The sequence below is a fragment of the Varanus komodoensis genome, unplaced genomic scaffold, assembly GCF_004798865.1.
Source record: "Varanus komodoensis strain SLA01 unplaced genomic scaffold, ASM479886v1 scaffold39, whole genome shotgun sequence".
In the NCBI taxonomy this organism is placed as follows: domain Eukaryota; kingdom Metazoa; phylum Chordata; class Lepidosauria; order Squamata; family Varanidae; genus Varanus; species Varanus komodoensis.
Genome location: NW_025335922.1, coordinates 124,120 through 146,967, shown reverse-complemented (window position 1 = coordinate 146,967; position 22,848 = coordinate 124,120). Strand labels below are relative to the sequence as shown.

Here is a 22,848-nt window from a genome sequence, read left to right as displayed (position 1 = left end):
GATAAAGGACAAGAATGTTTTCTATTAGAAGATGCTTGCAAAGGTCATCTTGTCTTACAGAAGATTGTAATAGACAGGAAACTTAGATAAAACACATTGATTAAAAGCATGATAGATCAAGTATGTGAGGAAAGTTCAGTGTCAGCACTTTTGGGCAGTCACTGGGGCCTAAAAACCGCTATAGTCTCCATCAGACTTAGCAGTATGTCTTACCTTGGCTCCATCACCACCAATGATACATATTTTGGCCTTCCTACCTGTTCATTTCCACAGCTGGAGACTCACATGGTGCAGCAGATGGATCTGGGAAGCCACCCACCATTTCAATTTCCCAGAGTGCCCCGGAGCACCTAACATGGCATTACTCTAGGGCAGTGATGGTGAACCTTTTAGAGACCGAGTGCCCAAACTGCAACCTAGAACCCATGTATTTATCACAAAGTGCCAACGCTACAATAAAACCTGAAAACAGGTTTTAGTTTAGAAAAAACAACTCACAGTATATCCTTGGCAGTGCACTGAGCGGCCATGCAAAAGCTCAGACGAGTCGCAGCTAATGCGTTGTGGCTCACGATGTCATCGCCTGGCACCACTACTCTTTTCCAAGCATGTGCATGGCCCCTATGTATGCTGTTACCCTCTGCTCGGCTGCTGGGGCGACCTGGCTCACGTGCCAACAGAGAGGGCTCAGTGTGCCTGCTGTGGTACACGTGCCATAGGTTCGCCACCACTGCTCTAGGGCATTGTGGAAATGAAAATGCCAGGCACTTCCAGATGTAGTTGTATTGCCACATAAGCCCTCTGCTGAGGAAGGCCCTCAAACCTGCAGTTCACAGCAATTCAATCTCATGACGGAGATGATTTAGCTAGTGTAATAGAAATCAGGCATTTTGCCTATATCTAATTCTGCATGTTTCTTATATGTTCATCACATTCATTCATCTTTATAGGCTCCATAAAGCCTGCTGCTGGGAGAAACTTGAAAAGGAAGGCCTGCAGGGACAATTAGTAAGCACAATACAGTCTTTTCAAAGAAAACAATGTTATGGTTTGAATAAGCAACAGCAGACTGGTTCGTTGTTAATCAGATTGTTGCCAAGGGTGCTTTATCTCATTAGGGAGCTTCAGACTTTATTTGGAGAAAATAATGAGAGAGACAGAAGAGAAACTGGCAGGCATCAGAACTTAAAAATCATAACACCAACACTCTGACATATGCAGCAGACAATATGGTCTTGGCTAAGTTCTTCTCTAAGGACAACCTATCCTTACCAGTCATTGAACCAATTCTAACCAATCATCATTTGTGGATTCTGCTTATATTCCATTTTTCTTCCATAGAACTAAGGGAGGTGTACATGGGATTCCCAAGGGGTTTCCCAGATAGGCACTGATTGGTCCCAAAACAGATATCCCAAAATGTATCTCCATAAGGGAGCAGCTTTGTATATTACAAAATTTCTACAAAGAAAGTATATTCATTTTATCAATGGGCAGGCATATGTTTGATATCACATGTAATAACAGCAAGCAACCTAGGAAGCTATGCTTGAGTATGGTTAGTGTATGTGTGCATGCGCGCACACATATGCACATTCACAGTTTAATGAAATGTTGACACAGTGTCAACCCCCCCCCCCCACACACACACAGATTCCATTTCAGACATAACTAGAGAGGGAATTGCAAAAAACCCTGCCAATATTATACTGCCCTTATACAAATTGATCGTGCAACCACAGGTGGAATAATTTGTGCAGTTTTGGTAACTGCCGTTAAAAAGGAATAAAGTTAGAAAAGGGCAGAAAAGGGCAACCAAATTCCCCTATGAGGAAAGGTTACAATGGCTGGAACTGCTTAGTTTAGGTGAGGAAAGGCATATAACAGAAGACTACACAATTATGCATGGTGTGGAGAAAGTGGATAGGGCAGTGATGGAGAACCTTTTAGAGACAGAGTGCCCAAATTACAAGCCAAAACCCACTTATTTATCGCAAGGTGCCAACACTGCAATAAAACCTGAAAACTGAGGTTTTAGTTTGGAAAAAACAACTCACAGCCAGTCCAAGCAATATCCTTGGCAGTGCACTGTCCAGCCACGTGAAAGCTCGGACGAATTTAATGAGCTGTGGCTCATGACATCATCGCCTGGCACCACTACTCCTTTCCAAGCATGCGCATGGCCCCTGTGTGTTCTGTTAATCCGATGCTCGGCTGCTGGGGAGATGCTGGGGCGACTTGGCTTGCATGCCACCCCACATTCTACCTGCAGAGTGCATCTTATTTCCATCTAGTTGGGCACTGTTGGAAACAAAATGCCGAGCAACTGTTTGAATTGACTGCAAAAGACTATACAACTCTTTGGCTGAATGTACACTTTGTATGCCAAAGGTCCCAGGTTCACATTTTGGCAGCTCCTGTTCAAAGGATCAGGGGTATGATGAAAGACCTCTTCCTGAGACCAGCCTACAATGGCCCACCAGGACACGCCCACCAGCCCAGTAGAAGGCACTTTCCCATGATGAACAGACCTCTCAGTTTCCTATAAACCCAAGGAACTATGCGTGCTGCGCAGATCAAAAGCAAGAGAGGTATGCGAGAGTGCCTTGATCGAGTACACTGCTCTCGGAAGCAAAGGAGCGGGAGACATGCTCCTTTTTTGTTTGTTTGTTTGTTTATTAAAACATTTCTATGCCGCCCCTTGCCGAAGCCATTGCAGTCCAGCTTTCCTCATCCTGGTGTCCTCTATATGTGGTGGAATGTAACTCCCAGATCTTAACAAATATTACATATGATATCAAGATTAAAAAAAAAATCCAGAAAAGGTCAGTAATTGTTATCGCTTCTACACTCAGTTAATTAGTACTATATTAGTACTTTATAATGCAATTATTCTAAGGAGTGCACACTTTATGATGGATTCTGTATAGGTTCTGTGGCCCTCTTTATAATCCCACAGATTATAAGCTTGCCTGTTATGGGGTTTCTCCCCAACCCATTTATGTTCATACAGCACAACAGTATGACAAGTCTTGAGTGCAGAGGCCACAATAAGGGGTGCAGATTACAGGCTTACTGTGTGTGGCTCCTTCATGCTGAATCACTTTCCTTCTCTGAGATCATAAAGTGCTGTCCTTTTAGATCATTTTTCAGTACTTCTTCATTTCCTTCTTTCTCCATGCAGTGGTTCACCATAGCCAAAACCTTCTGAAGCCTCCGATCTAGTGCCTTCAAATGAGGCTCCGATAAGATTGGTGACAGGTGATCAGTGGCTAATGACTCGCGCATAACATCACTCAGGCGATAAGGCTCCTTAGCAAGCAGTTGTAGTCGCAAGTACGTTGACTTTTTAATGCTGGAATCATCAACAAAAGTAAACCCAAGGAAGATAGGATTAAAAGAAATGTGAGAAATGTCACGTTCAGTATTGCAATTAGTGAATGCATGGACTACAGATATCAGAACCAATCAGGGCAGTGGTGGGAGATGACAGAACTGATCAGCTAAAAATACTTACAAACATTATGGATTCCTGCCACATTCCTTCCATGTGTTTTACTAACCTTTAAAAAATGGTATAATGTCACAGGATTTCTGGAAAAATTGCATAATTCGTTTGCTTTACTAATCTGGGCCAACCTTACCTAATATGCAGAAAAAGTTCCTGATTCACCAACACATTCATCTTCCTGCATCATGGGGAAGGGGACATGCTGGTTGGCTAGGTCTCCTCTACACTCTGAGAATGTGCATTTCAGATAGTTTCTGGCAGAAATGAGTCTGCTTGCCCAATTGTGCTCTGTCTCACTCTGTTATCTGAGAGTTGGCTTAGGCTTGCATATGCCAAATAGTTGGGAAGAGAGCCAGTTCATGGAATTAGAGAGATGGGACAGTGCAAAAGGTCATCAAGTCCAATAGTCTATCCCTCAAGATTAACCTACATAATGGCCATTATGTCCCATGAACTGAGGGCAGAAGCTTAATTGCCATGCAGGCTAGGATTTTATTAGGCCCCAGTGCACAAGGAAGGGAGAGCTGGCTTTTGAGAAGCCGAAGTAGAAGAGTGGGGAAATAGTCCTTACATGCAACACTGCCGGAGAGGAACGAGAATGGACATTTCATCATGGGAATGTCTCCCAAACCTGAATAGAAAAAAAGAAACACATGCCATTTATTTTTGGGTGAAACTAATACATTGGGCCATTAGAAATGTTTATTCTGAGATGTAAAAGTTTCAAAGTTCCAACTGGAATTAATTTTGTAACTAAGATAAATTTGCATACAGCCCCTCCATTATCCTGTTGAAAAGTTGACTTTCCCTGTACAAGTTCAATATTTTAGGAGAGACGACCATTGTGCAGGGGGAGGTGTCAAGCAGACAGCTGTGTTCTCTCTAGCTCTCTCGTGACAATTATCTTCTCCCCACAAAACCTTAAAAATGTATCAGGGATGGATAGTGGAAGGCAACAGGGTATGGAAAGACCCTGTTCCCATGACAGTAGAAAACATTCATGCAGTTCCATTATTTTTTTCCTCCTGAAAATTGTCAAGTATGGACTTGTAGCTTTAAAAATAATTCTGAAAATATCACAAACTAGAGTACCATATTCTTCAATTCATGCAAGGTTATACCTAAATGAACTGGGGAGAAGTCAACGCTTTTGAGAATAAGTGGTGCCATCTGCTTCACCCATCAGGTCTTTTTTTGGCATTCTCAAGAAATAGCTGCTGTGTGCACAGACCTCAGAGAGGGGTTCAGTGTGAACCTATCACAGAACAATCTTGGATCCAGCTCTTTCCTGCTTCAATTCCTTGCCTTTCTAAGTTCCTACATTAAAAAGTCCAGTCCCAGAAAATAATCTAGGATTAAATTTAAGCAGGAAAGCATGTAGCCCTTTCTTCAGAGATGCACAACAAGGCGCAAAAGCTTCTCAGAGTTCTTTGCCATCCACAGGGACACACATTGTACTCACCCTCGGCCATTGTCCAGATGCAGCAGAAAAGTCTTATTGCCAAACTTTTCAAATGTCTCATAGTGGTGACGGTCCATGTTTCCTGCAGAGAAAGGTACGAATGACAGGAGAGGCTGAAGTTAGTAAAAGAAAGAGTGGGGAGAGAAAGGAGTGCTAAAGAAGAGGAGACCACACTGAGGACCTCCAAATAGAAGGGTATGAATTTCAAGACCACTGAAACAATTAATTTCAAGACCACCAAAACAAAATACTATATAGACAATATCCATAAGTACAAACAGTAGAATATGACTTTTATAAGAAGCGAACAAGCTTTTGGGTTCATTAAAGCATGTCATCAGATGTCAAGGAAAAAATGTTGCTGAGTCAGATGGAAAAGCCATAGTCTTCAGAAAGGAGTAGTACTTTCATCTTGTTTTGTTATTACATTTCTAACAGCCCTACAGTCAAAGCTTTCTGGGTAGTTTATACAGACTGACACCTGACACCTCCCCCGCCCCAATACATAATATAAAACCAATGTACAAAAAAACAGCAATTTAAAAACAACAGAAAACCCCAAGATCCATTACAAAACTTACAATATTCTGCTAAATGCTTGGGAATGCCTGTTTGTCTGCTGTCTGGCAATCTATCCTATCTCAGATTTCTATACTGCCAAAAGCCAAAGCTCTCTGGGCTTTAAGCTAGTACCAAAAGGGGACAATGTTGACACCAGGTAGCCTGCACTGGAGAAAGTTACACAATTGGGGGCTGCTACTGAGAAGGTCCTCTCCCTTGTTGCCATCCTCAGCCTTCCTTGGAGAAGGCACTTGGAGAAGGGTCTTGGATTATGAACATAAAATACAAGTAAGTTCACACTGGGAGAGGCCCTCCACCAGGTCTTGTGGTTCTGACCCTTGTAAGGCTTTACAGGTTAAAACCATTTAATTGAATTGGGATAATGAGTATTATCTGTTCAGAACTTCTTGTCCCTGCTATCAGTGTGGCCATCACATTTTGGACTGCTTCAGATTGCAAACCATCTTCAAAGGCATCTTAATCTTAAAATGAAATGAGAAATTTGGTACGAAGGCAGTTTAGGCTACACTAGAGACCATGATTGGTTGATATAAATTTTAAGTTTCATCATAGACTATAGGGACAGAGGAATATATTAAGATATTAATACCACCAGTTATTAATAACTTCCTCTAGCAAGTTACTTTATGCAGATAATGATCATAAGATTTTCTGTTTTACATTATTTCAGGACACAGTGGGCACAGGAAAGAGATACCTGCTGGCACTGGGTCTCTGTCAATGTTCAGACTTTGGCACTCAAACATCAATCACACATCACCCAAAGTCTGGGCTAACATTTTGAACAGGACTGAAATTAATGGCCTGGAGTGTAGGAGCATGCAAATTTTTGGAAAAGTGTACAGGGATTTTTAATGTGTCTATTTGAAAGAGACAAGACTACGTGGGAATCAAGTCACTGAGGAATGGAACCCACAGATTTGTGAACCGAAATGGAAAGCTTAGGGTGAAATCCCAAGTGTCACATCTTTCATGCTTGTAAGCCCCTGGAGGCTTACAAGGAATTTTCATCTCCCTGCACCTTTTCAGTCTTGGGGGTGGGAGGTGGGGACAAGAACCATGCCAGGATAGCTATATCCTGGTGCTAATAGTCTTCTCCTTTCCCCACCCCCAAATGTCCCCTTTACCCTTCTTTTGAAGTTGATTTTCTGACCTTGAAGAGGAAGCCAGCATGGTTCTTGCCATGCCAACTGCAAGGACAGGGAGGGAGATAGGAGCACAGACTGACCATTGAAAGGTCAGATCTTGGTCTTCATCTCAGATCTGGGAATCTGAATTATCCTGTGGCCCTCCAAATGATGTCCTGAAGCCAGAAGGTTGCCCCCTGGAAACCTTAGCTGCAGTTTTGAGTATTACTTTGATACAATAAACAGGAGATACTTGAGTGCCCTGCTTGGAACACCTCAGAAGAGTCCGATTTTCATGACACCCACTCAGCACTTTTTAACAATCAGGCCCCTTCAAGACCTCTCAGGCTGGGCACCAACAAATCAGTTTTGTAAATCTCTGACTATTGTCCACTTTTTCCCAGAGGAAGACAAAAGCTGAACTCCTGAGATCAGAGGTTACAGCTTTTTGACTCTAGGAATGGGTTCTCAATAGCAGTTGGAAATGTGGGAGATTAGCAAAAGCCATAAAAAAAAAAAAAGCATCCAAGAAAATAGTCGAACACAAAATACCCCAAATGGGGTGCCTCTATTGTCCAACTGGTGGCACTTGACTGATCTTGATCTGGAACAAATTTATCTGCAAGAAAAGGGCATGCAAGCAGAAAATGAAAACCAGTGGAAGGGCAGAACAGAAAAAAATAGCACACTCATATGCATCTTTACTCAGCAGTAAATACCCCTCTGTTCAACGGGGCTTATTCCCTGCTTAGTGCTTGTAGAATTGAATCCAAAAGCATGACTGTATTGACTAGATGCTATTATTTACTTTCTTAGCCAGCAAATAAATGCTTAGAACAGAAGGTGTGAACTAACATTGTCCATGCAACATCATAAGTATAATGAATGAAGTTAGGCTTGAAAGAAGTAATATGGTCCGGAAAGGTTTATGATGGTACATGTGCTTCAGATCAGAGAGAAAGCCCAACATTTTTTCCTCTCATATTCCTTGGACTACCCTCAGCACAGAGATGAAACAAAAAGGCTAGCCATTCATGGGTCAGTGGGAGCAAACTGAAAGCTATTAGATGGAGCAGAAGTAATCATGGGCTATTAAGTGGGACAAAAGTAATTGCAAGGAGAGAAAGAACATGCCTACACTACAAAATTCTGCAGGGTTTTAATGGGCTTGATTGGCATGGCTTCCTTCAAAGAACTCTGAAAACAAGTGCTTTTAGAACTCTGAGAATCCTTTGCTATCGCTAGGTATTCTTGGTACTTAGCTTTTTTGGAAGACTACAGTCCCCAGAATTTCTTGAGGAGGATATGACAGTTGACAAAAATAAGTCTGGAAGTTGTAGTATAGATGTAGTCCTGGACTCAATTCAAAAGTGCAGATGTGAATGGGAGAATGTTTGTGTGAAAAAGCACCTCCACTTCAAAATCCTTTGAAACATGGAAATGTAATAGGCGAGAAACTGTAGACTGTCTCTATGTTATTTATTTAAAATATGTGTATGCCACCTTTCTGTTTTAACAACTTTCAGGATGGCTTACAACACCAAAAAATTAAGACAGCAGGGACAGAAAACTGATCAGAGCAAATACTAAATAAATAATCAGCTTTAGAGCATAGTCTTATGCATGCTGGCTGAGGAATAGGACACATGCACATCAACACTTAAAAACATCTCAGATGACATGTTAGAAGGTACAAGTATTCATTTATACATTGTATTTTACAGTGTCCAATCGCCAAAGCTCAGTACCAAGGTAAGTATTAGATACCAAAAACCCATAGGGTTGAATCTGGAGATGGCTCTGCCGTAAATGTAAACATGACATCCATATGTTATCAGGTTTCACTGATCATATCGACTGGGATTGGTGGAACTTCAGTCCAACAACAATTGGAGGGCTGCAGGTAGTTCACCCTTCATAGAATCATTGAATGGTAGAGTTGGAAGGGACCAGAAGGCTACTGGATCCAACCCTCTCAGTGCAGACACCAAGTTAAACCATCTCTCTCAGAAGGCTGTCCAGTTGCATCTTGAACGCCTCTAATGTGGGAGAGCTCACATCCTCGCTAGGAAATTGGTTCTATTTCTTAGCAGAAGTTGCTCCCACTTACACCAGTAGAGGCAGCCTTCTCCTGTTAAACTCTCTGTCCCTGAAGACTGCTCCTGAGGGTTGGAGGACCCTCTGGAACAGAATGGGGTAGGGTACAGAGAGGGCTGCAGTCTATGTGAACAGCTGGTGCCCTGACCTGGGGGAGAAGACACACTTTCCATGTGCCTTCCTTAGCCTGCTGCCCTACAGATGTTCCAGATTGCAGAACTGTTTCCCAGTAACACAGCATCAAATGTTAATCATTCAAATAATGTATGAAATGATGCTACTGAACATCAATAACAATTTAGGCTACAACCTACATAAAGGAATGCTGATCAATTAATGGTGCAATCTTGTACAAGTTTAAACAGAGAAATACCCTACCACTTTCAAATGGATGGGATAATAAGCAATCCTCTAGTGTGCATTTTTAGATTTAGAAATTTATTTCTGGCTATTATGTGTGCATTATAGACACATATAAGTGCCACCCCCCCCAATAGAACCCACTGTGTTTGTGACAATGAAGAGGTCTTGAGATCTCAAAAGCTTTTCCACAATTTTGTGCATATTTGATTGTTCCTAGTAAAGGGAGTGGTAGCCACACCATGGATTTGGGTATTTTTCCTGTGGATCTGCATGACTTGCTTTGTAAATGTGCAATAGTGCCGTGTGCCCACTAGAGGGCTCTGTGCCACTAGAGCCATGCTTGCTTTCATAACCTGCAGAATATACTGCACAACACTTAGTGAAAAAGTGGAGAGAAATCGTACAGGACCAATTTTGATATGAGTATCTCTGCTTATATTTTGAAAATTCTTAGAAGGAGGCAGCCAGGAAATGGTAAAATATGTGTGTTGTTAAAGGGGGAGTTCTCACATTAAAAGAAGCAGGAAAAATGTGACTATATCAGTTATATAACATGCAAAATAGAATTGCCACTCATACAATTTACAGCATTATTAGAAATTTATAACTACAAATTTTGGTTTCTAATCCATATGTTCCCAATGAGGACTGGAGCTGGCGGGCAGCAACAGCAATAAAAACTCAGTATCAAAACAATACAGTTAGAAACTGACACAAGAGCAAACATCAGCATAATGTAAAACTATTTTTACAAAGCTATTTTATACATCTCTACTTGGAAGGAAGTGTCATTGATTTCAGTGGGATTTACTCCAAGACAACTGCATTAGAGTATAGCTGTTCAATGTAAACACATGTAAAGCTCTGATCATGATTTACAGGGAAAGCATGGGGTGGGTGAGGGCCCATGTGCTTGACCGTTTCCCTGCCTGCCCCTTTTCCGTTTCCCTCTCAAATTCTTCCTGCAGGTTCTAAACTCACGTGACCTGCCCCCTGCTGCGTCCCCCCTCCACCTTCTAAAACTGCATTCCTGAAGGATTTTGTGACACATCTTAGTGTGTCAGTTGCAACTACTACTACTAATAATAATAAATACTAATAATTTTATGTCTATACCACCTAGTGGTTGGGTTGTTAACAACGATTGCTGACAATGTTTGATTAGACCCCTTTAACTGCTTTGCTGGAAGAGAGCTTTTGCATTTCTTATTTAAAAGATGCGTCACAAAGCCCTGACAGCTGTCCTTCTTGAAATATTACTATTGCCATTGGCCAGTATCTCTTTCCCCCACCCTCTCTCCTTTTCCTTCCCAGCAGATCAGGCTCTCCTTGTTCCTTCCCATTGCCTGATCAGATCAGGCAATCATTATTATGTTAAAGGTTGTTAGCAAGAGGCAGTCATCAAGATAAGACAGAAATTGGGAAGTTAGTTTTTGTTCATATCAAGACCAGCTGACTCCAAACTAAGTTCCCCTCTTCCTTTCCCCACCAAACTGAGTGGGTTCACTCTTGGGGAAATTCATGCTGCTTGTGGACCAGACATTCCTTGTGGACCGTACAATCAGGCATTTTCTGCCTGCATCGTTATCACTTTCAAAAATCATGAAGAAAACAACTTTAGCAATGACTAAGGTTTGGATGTGGGGGGGGGGGGGCACACAACTTGGTCCTGCTGCTAAGCCCACTTGGATACCTGCAGGAGAACCAAAAGGGGAAGGGGGTGGTGAACAATTCATGATATGCCTGATCAGCTGTCAGGTGCATCATGGGTTATACACATAACAACCAGCCCACTGTGGCTCCTTGCAGGAGTGGGTTAGCTTGACATGCAAACACACCCTTTAAAACACATGATCAGAATACTAGTAGGCCAACAACAGTCCTTTAAGAGGCCCCACACTGATAGCTTTATCAGCGTGGGACCTCTGCACATGTTTTATGTATAGAAATCTTAAAGTCAAAGATTACGTAGCTGGGCCCTAAACACAAGCACTGAGTTGTAAAAGGTTCCTGAAATATCTTTCAGACCAACCTCTGACCAATAACAGCTGACAGGAGACAGCAAAAGGTAATGGGAAATACAATATAATCACCTTAATGGTCAAGTTCTAATCATAGATCTTATCACAATGCAAAGCAAAAGAGTCTGATCTGACAGAGTTGCTGGATGGGCACAAATGTAGAGGTATTGAATGCAGAATTTGATCTTCGAGAACTCTCAGTTGCTATTGAGTTGTGTGCTCTAAGAATAAGAAGTGTGGAGCCAAACTCTATTGCAATCCATGCTAAAAGATCTAGACTGGCAAAGGAAAGAGGAACCCTTTAGGGGATATAGAAAGCTACCTTACACCAGGTCAGACTACTGGTTCATTTAGCATCATATTGTCTGCTCTAAGTAACACTGGCTCAACAGGACTTCAGGGACTTTCCACTCCATGCCCATCACCTCCTGCTGGATCCTTCTAAACCAGGAGTAGTGAACCTCTTTGTCTAAGAACTGGATTTAATTTGGCAGTTCCTTGGAACTGCAATCCAGTGGTAAGCAGGCCTGAAAACAAAGGGGATTGGGCCAAGAATACAACTCCCACAGCATACTAGCTTAAAGACCTTACTGCTAGCGGTTAAGCCTTAGGAGAGGTTTAGTGTTTTAGGATGTGAAATAAACTGCACAAAAGCTGAAAAAGGGGGAGGTAGTGGGGCAGGGAAAAGAGGTGAAGCTATCTGAGGAATCCTAGGGGCTGAGCTGGGACTATAAGGCAGAATTTGCTCCCTGGACTTGAAGTTTCCCACCTGTGTTTTAACTGAAGATTAGAATGAGGGAGCTGTCCTATATTGACCCATCTTCTTGATGCAGACTGGTAGCAATGGTTCTCCTGGGTTTCAGCTGCAAGTTTTTCTGGACCTATTCAGAGATGCTGGGCGACTGGACTTGGGCCCTTCTGTGCACAAAGCATGTGCTGTGCCCCTAAGCATTGGCCCCTTCCGCAAATGTATCACATCCTGAACAGGCTTACCCATGAGGAAGTCAAGCACTGTCATGTCAATGAGGTTGAGCAGGCGGGAAATACTGTTGTAGGGTGGTGTCTCTCGTACCTCAGCACAATAAGCTTCATTCTGCTCCCACCTTAGAAAAGTCAATTATGAAAAGTGATTGTAAGGCAAATGAGGGGAAAGAAACCAACATCCATTGAGCTGTCTGTTCATTTCCTTTTAGCCCTATTTATCCAGCATTCTGCTAATACATAACTGGTGTGATTACAGAAAATGTTACTCTTTTCAGCTTGTTAACATTCAGCTTAGGCTCCCTGAAACTACAGGGAAGGAAGGGTTCCAGAACAAGGCAAGTTCCTCAGGAGTTGTATATCTTTCTTGGGGTGTATTGCAATTTTGTGGCATAAGCTTTTCAGTCTGTGAAGCAGCATGGCTTAGTAGCTTAAAACATAATTAGTCCTAATTTCTAAGAGATAATTCCCAGCAGATGACAAATCAGCATGCAGCTATGCTATGGCCAGCAGGGCAATTCATATTCCTCTTCTTTAAACTCCTACCTAAATATTTTTTAAGTATTTCATCTTCTCCATTTGCTCCCTGGTTTTTCATCATACAAAGTCCAAGAAGGTTTACATAAAACTATCGCTATACCATATCCCATAGATACATCCATAGTGGACAATCCAGACCCCATTCAGCTTTCTTTGCATCAGCAGCACCAGCCAACCCACAGGCCAACTAGGGAATTTATCCCCAACTCTTGGAGAAACCATTGAACAGCTGGCTAGCTAGTGCCTCTCAGCATCATAGCTGCTTTCCAAGGAACAGCGACGTCGGGAGCTTGTGAGCTCGGAAGTGGTGGATAAAAGGCAAGGCAAGAAGGCGCCACACAGATATGGAGATGTGTGATAGGATACCCAAACTAACAGTTTGGGTAGGAAGAATCAAGAATATTCAAGTTCACTTCTTCAGACTCTGCTTCACAGCTTGGATCATCTTGCTCATGTTCTCATTTGCAACCTGTTTTTCTTTCATGTGAACTGGAGGAATAGGCATTTTTGTACATTTTGTACATTTTTCAAATTGATAAATTGTGAAAATCTGTATTTTAATGAATTTCTTCAAAATGTACATTATTCATGCAACTGCAGATTTGGGAATTTCTGAATTTCTCCCCATGCGCCCAATCCACTCCCATTCATGTTTGGGATTATGGGTGGGGCAAGTGTGAGCGATTTGCAAAATGAAATGAACTTCTCATATGTCCTTGAGTTGGGGGCTGCATTGTCAGGGGTCTATACAGTTTCCTCAGTGCCTAAGGCTAACCTGGACACACCTTCCACAATGCCTGACTGACAGTCTTGCATCTCCAGCCCGCTCACTTAACCACCCCATCCAGATCTTCCTTTCCCCCTCTTCTTCCTCTTTTAGCGATTACAGCCCTTCTTCCTTCCCAAACAAACTCACACAGCTTTCTTGGTTTTGGAGTAAGAACGCCTCCAGGGATTTCTCCATGAGCGCCGTCCAGCCAGTTCGTGGTCAGGCAGGAAGGCTGCCATGGAGCCCTCCAGCCGGTCGGGTTTACCACACAAAGCATGTTCAGGGGAGCAGTAGTAGGAGCATTCACCATAGAAGCAGACATTGCCAGCTGAGTTGACCCAGACAAAATGGGGGGAAGCAAAGGTTAAAGGTCAGCAAAGCCCATCACCCAACCCTGCGACAGAGAATTCCACCACCTGTCTTACAGGCGCAAACTGTCTGGGCAGGATGTACTGTCACAAGGGTCCACATACGCCCATGTTGTGAAGTATAAACAAGTGGGAAAGTGCTCACCTGGGGAGATGTAGAAAGTTTTAAACAGCTTCCTGTCAGTTGTAATGTCCCGGATTTCCTTGATTATATTCACCAAACGGCCAGAAACTGGGGGAATCCTCCGAAAATCCAGGATCCTCCCAGAAAAGAAGAGCAAACAAACTAAAACAATTTCTGTTCATCACTGAACGGAAAATGATCCCTCTGGATATAGAGAAGAAATTCCACACAAACATCTTTCTCATAAAGATGAAAATACCTGCCTTTTTCTGGTTTCCCTAATATATTTATTGGTCACTGTTTGACAAGATACTAGTTGGGGATTATGGTATGGGTCTTCCTTCACAGCAGACAGTTCTTTCTTTGAAGGGCTACCAAAGGACTGTCCTCTGTTTTGAAGATGTCCTTTTTTTGAAGGTCTGTTCAGTCCTATTACCATTTAAAAATGAAGAACCATCAGAAGGAAGAGCTGAGCTTTCAAGTTACCTGTCAGCAGCACATGAAGAGAAGACTGAACAAGGCACATGGGTCACCTGGTCACAGTCTTCCACGTTACAGTGTGATGCCCTGTATTTCTATTTAAACTGCATTAACTATTTCTAAATGTGTATCTATAAATTATCACAGGGAAATGTATATGAATAGGTGCTCTCTTCTGTCATCCTCTTTGATGATTCTGAAGTAATTACCCAGCTCTGAGGCTGGGACCTAGTCTAGTGAGCTAGGATGGATTTTGCATATCCAAGCCTTGGAGCCTCTTTCAGGCACAAAAGTAAATGAGTGCAACCTCATGCACAGCCAGGACCAGTTCCAGGTTCAAGAGGGACCACAGCAATGGTCTCTCTGATGGTCCCTTGCCTACTTTTTAATTTCTGGAGTAGCATCTCACTTTGTGGGAAGTTTAAATGGGGGTTCCCAGCTATCCAGCTGCTTTTTAAAGGAGAATTCCACCAAGGCAGGCATCACTGGTAGGCTCTACTGTCTAAGGTGCTCTGTGGTGACACCCATCATGTCCCCAGCATTGGGCAGGCTTTGGATTGACCAGACCTGACATAAAACTCAAGAGCCTGGCTGATCAATCAGTACTTTCCCTTTGGTTCTCTTCCTTTAGCTTCTGTCTTTTGACCTCAGAGACCCAAGGCAGGACTCAGTTTGGATAAAGACAGCCACAGCTCTGTCCCGGCCCTGACATGCTGCTGGACTTTAACTCCCATGAGCCTGAACCAGCATGGCTAGTGATCAGAGATGATAAGAATTATAGCTAGCAACATCTGAAGGTCCACAGGTCCTGTACCAGTTCTTGTTCCAGCAACTGGAACTAGTCTATACCATGGCTCTGTTCTGCACTGTCAATGGAGCTGCCTCATACTGAGTCAGCCCACTGGCCTACCTACCCTGCTATTGCGTTCTGCAGCCCTGCCCAACCTGATGTCCTCCAGTTGCATTGGAGTGACTCAAGCATGGCTGACTAGAGGGTGCTGGAAGTTGTAGCCTTCACATCTGGAGAGCACCAAGTTGGGAAGACTGATGTACTCTGATCAGCACTAATTTTTGAAAGACTGAGGCAGAAGTCTTTCCCTGTCCTACTATCTGGAATTCTTTTGTAAATGATTATCAGAGATGAAACTCTTCTGCTTTCAAAATGTGGACTCTCCCATCCAAAGCTATGACCACTCGCTGTGCTATCTGCTGTACTCTAATGTTATACAGCAGGTGTATTTGAAGTATGGGAGCTGGGATGGACTCACCTGTCCAGGTGAAAGGCTGCTATTTCTGCATTGTGTCGTTCGAAGTCTGAGAAATAAAAGAAGTCTTCTGGAGTCTCCTGGTCTCGGGTTTGCCTGGGGAGAGAGCAAGGAAATGTGCAACCGGGTTATTTGGAACTGTTAGCTGTCCAGTGCTGAACTGAAGCACATGGATCTTTTGCATCTGGTGTTCACAGTGCACACTGAGATAGGTAAGGCTTAAAAAATGTTGGTTCGAACGGTATGTTGGTATGTTGATTCAGTAACATACCACAAGCATTTACACCATTCACCACCAGAGGTCGCACCTCTCCATAAAAAAACAGACAACAGTATTCGAAGGTATATTCGCCATTTGCTGCAAAATCTAAAAGCGATCTAAGGTGATAATAGTAACTATAGCCTAACCACAGTAGATCATGTATTATGTATAACCTAACCACGTACATCTTTATGCATTTTATGTTAAACGACTGTTAATTTTGTTTTTCTTAAAACTATGGAGTAAATATCCACAACAATGCTAAGGAAGTTCCTCCAATATGGGCAGTGCAAGCAGTTTTCATTGACAGGGCTTGCAATGCCAGTGGAGATGAAGGCCAGCGAAGAATTGCACCCACGTCATGCCTGCCACAAGGGCTGCAAGACCACAGTGTTAGGAAACAGGCATGTGACGTTTCCTTTCCACTCCCTCAGAAATCTCTGGCTTCTACCTGAGACACTGAAATGTTTTTTCAGCTTTTCAATTTGAAAGGGTTGCTGCCTGCCAGGAATGTCAACTGTTTTTCCAGACCCTTCCATTGCTAAGATTTGCCAATTTTGAAAAAAACCCACTGCAGTCATGCTTCTAACTATAGTCTGAACTGTAGTAACCTGCGTGGGATATTTTTATGACTCCATGCCATGAAAATCATGCAAATCAGATTATCATTGAAAGTACAGGGCCAAGTTGTTTTTTTCTGGTCAAATGACAGCCCTACTGATTATCCTATATAGTAACAGGCTGCTGGGGGGGGGGGTGATATCCTAGAACATAGTTGTTCCATCTAGTGACCTGTGTGCCAATAAAGATGTTGAAGCAGAATGTTCTGTGTTTTTCTTCTGTAATCTGGTGAAAAAGCTGTAATCTGGTGCATCCTCACTGGCAGCAAATGGAAGCTGATTTTAAGGACCCCCATTGGACCCTTAAACAAGGGTTGCTATTGACTGGAAGGCTGCATTTCAGATAAGGGAAAATTCAGTACAAGGTAAAAAAGATATCCAGGTTATGATCTGGGAGTCAGAAATGGTGGAATAATAATTTGTGCTGTGCATACCAGTGGAACAGGTAGAGAAATTTCTTTTCCATACCATATTGAACAGGAGTGGCTGCATTATTCATCACCTGAACTTACGGAAGGAAAGCTACTCTATTGTCATTGAGAATAGGACAGAGCTTGGCTGTGAACCTGAGGAACCGGAATAATTTTTTATTTATTTATTTATTTTTCGATTTATATCCTGCCTTTTTCCTACAAAGGGCTCAATAATAAAGAGGAAAAGACCTCTTTCAACCAGCTGTACTGGGTATCATGCAGTAGGGGAGAAATTGCGGTGGCAAATGATTCCCAGTGATGTACCTATAATTATGGAAGGTTTCATATAATTTCTGCACAGGTGTTTGTTTAACACAACCTCAAATGCAAGCCTTGATTTTACAGTACTCCTAAGGCAGAGATGGGAATGCAGGGCTCTAGCCTAGACAAAAGCTCTAGCCATTAATTAACTCACAGAGTGCAAACTTCTAGGCACTGTTTCACAAGTGGAAGCCATCAAAGAGGATAGTTGCAATATATGAAAAGCAGCATATGTCCTGGATGTTAGTACAGCGCTATCCAAAGTACCTTACTCACTTCATGGGTTTGAAGAGAGCTTGCCCATGATTGGGATAGGTCATCACCAGCTTCAGTTGGGTCCCTCCAGGCTTTTGGACTGCAATGACATTGGGAAGAATCTGCTTATTTCAAGTCCCTATTTCTCCCATTCAGGAGGGAGCAAAAAAGAAAGCTTGATCTCTTTGTCGGCATGTATAACATTAACTAAGCCTCCCTTGAGCAGAACTGAAGAAGAACATTCCAAGAAGCAACTCCACTGTCATCCCATAATTTCCCTCAGGAAGGTTTAACTGGCCAGGTGTAGAGCCTAGAGGTAGAAAAAAGAAGATTCAAAGGGAGAAGGGGGGAAAGGGACAAGATAAAGTGAAGAGAAGCAGATTAGAAGAAGCACGCTTAAACAATCTGAATGTAACTTACAGTACCTGAGCTGACAATTTTCTGTGTGGCCAAATCCTCCATCAAGGCATGGACAGAGGGATCATGGCGGGCATAGAGTTCATGGCGGTTGATCTTGGCATAAAACTGGAGCCAAGAAGGGTTGGTATCGTACTTTGTCTTATCACTGTTGCTCCTGCAAATCACCACAACACAGGGGAAGAAGGATACTTTGTATGTTCATCATGTAGCCATATGTATTCATTGCAAACACAGGTGTCAGGTCAGTACAATTATGCAGCTAAAATAGGACTCCTGTGTGACAAGATGGAGTTACAGCAGCTGATATTCACTGAACAGGTGAGCAGCAGGGCAGAGGAAGATTCTGAAAGCATGGAGCCAGTGAGACCTAACTTTTTCAATGTGTTCTTTCCCAACTCTTGCTGGAAGGCTCTTCCCTTGATCCAGCTAGTCAGTGAAGAGACAGATAGAAACCAATCCAGTAGCTCTGCAGGCCGCACTTAGTTTGTGGATTGCAGATTATGCACTCCTGGTTTAATTCAGAAATGTTCTCAAAACAAGCTCACTACAAACAGAAATCTAAATTGTCTGAGAGCACTGAGGCCAAAACCTGAGACTATGTAAATACTTTGTACTATTAAATCACAGTTGCTCATAGCTAAAGTGTACTTTCTTCTGAACCTCATGATACTGAATGCTTTCACCACTGTTTTGCCACCATTTTATTTCAGTATGCTTTCTTTACCATGTGTTCATAGCTGTTATTTATTTGGTATATTTCTAATTCACCTAATAATCAATCTTCTCTGCATGATTACAACCAGTTAAAAAACTAAAATGTCATTTTAAAACAGTTAAAATATAAAATACAGTACTGTCTATAATATATATACTTTTAAGCAGTGTTTATAACTCTTCCTGTACTAGTTGCCATATATTCCTAGCATTGATTCTTCCTTAAGCCCCAAACCAACACTAGATTGAAGTTGCCATATCTACAACTTGCAAAATATCCAATTAGTTGCAATATGAGGCACTGGAAGCATAAGGTTATGTTACTGACAGAACACAAACTCAGGGTTGGCCTCATATCCCCACAATCTACTGGTTCTTCTAGAACAGTGAAGGGAAAAATGAAATACTTATTTGTATGACATGCATATAAAGGAACACACACAGTTCTATCCCTGAAGATGTATGTCTCATGGGGTGGCCCTTCAAACTGTACTGGGAAAAGAAGAGGCTCTCTCACCTTTCATCACTTTGACTACTTCTGATGAAGAGCCTTATCTTTGGCTTGGTGCCAAACAGTTTGTCTTTCTTTGCAATCTTTGGAACTGGAATCTTATAGAGAGGATGATCAAAGAGAGCAGCCAGTTTGGAGATGCTTGTTCCGTTTGGCTTTTCTTCTACAACTTGCTGCTTCAAGCTGTGATTTTGGAAGGACATGACTCTCTTGCCATCTGCATGTGGTACACCTTTCAGAGGGTGAAATCCTTTCCCCAGGGACCTGTTGCTGCTACTGAAACCTTGAAGAATTCTGGAGTTCAGCTTATTCTGGGCAGATGATACAGGACTGAGTGATTGGAGTCCCAGGAAATCCATTACTTTTGAGGTGTATCTGCAGGAAGCATAACCAGTTGGTAGTGTTAAGTCCAACACCATGTGTACCAGGACAGCCAAAAGCAAGAGGAGGCAAAGAGTGGTTTTTAATTTTCTTTGGAACAGAGAAGGCAGGCGACATACCATCCTTATGGATTTCTGCAAGGTACAATGTGATGGCAAAGTTCCACGTGTGAGCAGGAAAATATCTCCACACCTTGATCTCCACGAGCACTGGTAGAAAGATCTCATGTAGCCATGAGAATGGTATTTACAGCATTGGAATCCAAAAGAAAAAGACGAAAGTTCAAGTTTTTCAGGCAAAATATATGGTTCACCAACAACAGTAACAACTAACCTCTCTACTTATAAACAGATCACCCTCATTAGCAGGGACAAATATGAGTCAGAAACAGAGGCTGCAGATGTATTTATCATTGTTGATAAGGGAAGAGCAGGTGGTGCCAAAGTTAATACGAAGAGAACAAACTCCAAATCAATTGCGGTAGGTAGGGTCAGTGTCACAAATATCTTCCAATTATATTATCACATAAAAAACTTTTGTGAGATCTCACCACCTTATTATGCCCGCACATGTATTCCCTCCCTTTACCATGAATGTATACTGTGAGCATGAAGGGAAGACAAATGTGTTGAAATATCACAATGGCCATGTGTTTTATAAACTTCTCACATATGAATATTTTGAGACAAGGCATCTAAACTTGGGACCTGCATTCCAGCCCCCCAAATATCTTCCTCCACAGAGAAACCCTCTTCATCAGATACATTCCAAGATGGACCCCTTACTTCTGTTATCCCTTACATTCTGCAGACTTTGGAACAGAGTCTACAGGAAGACCTCTGAATCCAGCACTTGTGAATATGGAACCTACTTCTATGGGGCTGGTATGACTTCTTTAAAGCAGCAGCCATGGTGACTGCCCATATCCCCGAGCTCAGAGGATTGCAGGCATCCAATCAAGGGCAGGAAGAACACAGAGACTCAGCACTCTGTCCATCCCACAGAAGACATATGACATTACCATGTAAAAAAGGGCTTCCCTGTAAAACCATTAAGCCCAGTGCCTGAGCTGTACCAGTGGCCTTTCATCTAGCAAGCTCAGGGTGACTTAGACAGTGTTTTCTCATTCTGTCTTCACAAGTAGCAAGATGGTGTGACTTGCTTGCCCGAGGCCACCTACTGAATTTCATAGCTGAATGGCAGACTTAGAACCTTTTAATCTTTGCCTCAACAATGCTTAGTGGGACTGTTTGCAGGAGATTAAAAACCTGTGTGAGCAAATGGTCCCCTATTCTCTGAAAATACAGCCACTTTCTCACCTGTATGCCATTCATGACATGAAGCTACACATTCACCACACTTTCACTTCCTTCCTCCCTTCCTCTCTCCCTCTCTTACACACACACACACACACACACACACACAGAGCCTGAGCTGCTGAGGGAACTACGAGTTCTTTGCTTGCTTATGTCCCATGGTATGGCTGTTGCCTAGTAACTGTCTCCAGCTTTCAGTCGCCCCAGATTCTGACAACACTATATTTCTCCCCAACACCCTCCCTTGCATTGCAGTAATATCATGGCCTGGGCAAACCAGTAAGCCTTATTTCTCCCTCAGGTCTTTGCAAGAGAAATACTCAACTGTACTCATACAGAAATGTTATGATGATGATGATGATGATGATGATGATGATGATGATGATGATGATAATAATGAGGCTTGGAATGAGCTAATCATTCCAGTCAAAATTGCTGACTTTAAATTTAGCTTGAGTGAACAAGTAATGGGAAAAGGTGGCTGATAAAAGTCAAAAGATTTCTGTGTCTGATCTGTGTCAATTGCGAAAGTCCCACATGGCTGTGATATTTACGTTATGTGCTAATCTAGTAAAATGGACAACTGTATCTTCCACTTCTTCCTATGTAAGAGGCCCCAGGCCCCAACTCTTGCCTGAAAATTACACTTTTATCTTGCTAGTCCCAGACCCATAAAGGGAGTGGTTAGTTAGTGTGAAAACAAATTGCACATCTTAAACCCATTATTATGGCACATACCTCAAGGCTGACATCCAGCACCAGAAGCAGATTTTGAGGCTCTGGTGAACATTGGCTCAGATAGTGATGCAGACAAGATTTTTTTCTTTTCCAAGAAATATTTCTTGAAAATATTTCTTTTCCAAATATGTTGATAGATATGTTTTTATTATCTTAACTGCTATGCTGTGCACTAATTCTATCTTAAGTGTTGTAGGTTGCCAACTTTTCCTATACAGTACTGGTATTGTTGTTTTTGTTTATTCGCTTTGATTGTTGTTTTGTTATTTATGTTTTTAAATTGTAAACCCCCCAGAGAGGCCAAATGGGCTATAGGGCAGTATAAAAATGTAATAAATAAATAAATACGGAAGGAAAGAAGGAGACTCAAAGCAACACATGGTGTTTCCAAAAGAGGCTTTTAATTTATGGGGTATCCAGATGAAGTCAGCTACTCATGACCCTCCCATGGTTTCCCACAATTTTTCCTGTTTTTTGCCTCAATACAGAAAATCCATTTTGGAGGGAAAAGGCGGCAGAATCTCTGCATAATGCCCTTTTGATTTCTGGCATTAGGAGCTTGCGTAAGAGACACGTCGATCACCCCTATACTTCACATAAGGTGGAATAAAAATCAAGCTCCACTGCAATCTTGCAACCCTGGGGCTGTGCATCACTTCAGTGCTGGCATTGTTAACTGAAATATTCTTCATCAAGTTGAGACTGAACTTGCAGCAAAATGACAGAGGATGCATACATACTATCACAGCCAACCAGGCAATGTGTCAATGCACTGTGTTGCCATGACACCACTATAAAGCAACACTCTAATACCTAACTCCTGTCCCTTGACAGCAATACATGACTCACATTTAAAACCCCTTTCTTTGTCACCATGGCATCTATATACAGTCCAAACCAATTACAGTATACCATGAAGCCATGGTCTTCTGGCTGAGAAAACAGGTCATGTTGTGCACTGCTTAAAACTGCATTCAAGAGCACTGCAACCCAGCAGTCAGAAGTCACAGGGCTTTGCTGTACTGTCCAGTGTTCTGCCTCTGCATCCGTGACTCAGGATGGTAAACTGGGCAGAGACAGGGACTGCATAGCACCTGGCGACAGTGATGCACGCGTTGGTGACTTCCCGCCTTGACGTCTGTAACGCGCTCTACATGGGGCTACCCTTGAAGACGGTCCGGATACTTCAATTGGTTCAAAATAGAGC

The 22,848-nt window shown here is 42.4% G+C and overlaps 1 protein-coding gene across 2 annotated transcripts in view; it reads right to left on the bottom strand.

Annotated features, from left to right (window-relative positions):
* Positions 1-1,073: 1,073 nt before the first annotated feature.
* Positions 1,074-22,848, bottom strand: part of LOC123028854 (extracellular serine/threonine protein kinase FAM20C-like) — a 30,867-nt gene continuing 9,092 nt past the window's right edge. The window contains exons 4-14 of one of the 2 annotated variants that reach the window (XM_044441144.1): positions 19,707-19,796; positions 19,213-19,581; positions 17,987-18,135; positions 17,583-17,661; positions 15,694-15,786; positions 13,967-14,082; positions 13,601-13,781; positions 12,157-12,266; positions 4,974-5,055; positions 4,083-4,142; positions 1,074-3,355 (exon numbers count right to left, since the gene is read on the bottom strand). In XM_044441144.1, the coding sequence (XP_044297079.1) occupies positions 3,091-3,355; positions 4,083-4,142; positions 4,974-5,055; positions 12,157-12,266; positions 13,601-13,781; positions 13,967-14,082; positions 15,694-15,786; positions 17,583-17,661; positions 17,987-18,135; positions 19,213-19,565 (1,488 nt within the window). In that variant the 5' untranslated portion in view covers positions 19,566-19,581; positions 19,707-19,796 and the 3' untranslated portion in view covers positions 1,074-3,090. Of the gene's footprint in view, positions 3,356-4,082; positions 4,143-4,973; positions 5,056-12,156; positions 12,267-13,600; positions 13,782-13,966; positions 14,083-15,693; positions 15,787-17,582; positions 17,662-17,986; positions 18,136-19,212; positions 19,582-19,706; positions 22,789-22,848 lie in introns of those variants that run through there. The other variant, XM_044441143.1, reaches the window with a different exon arrangement.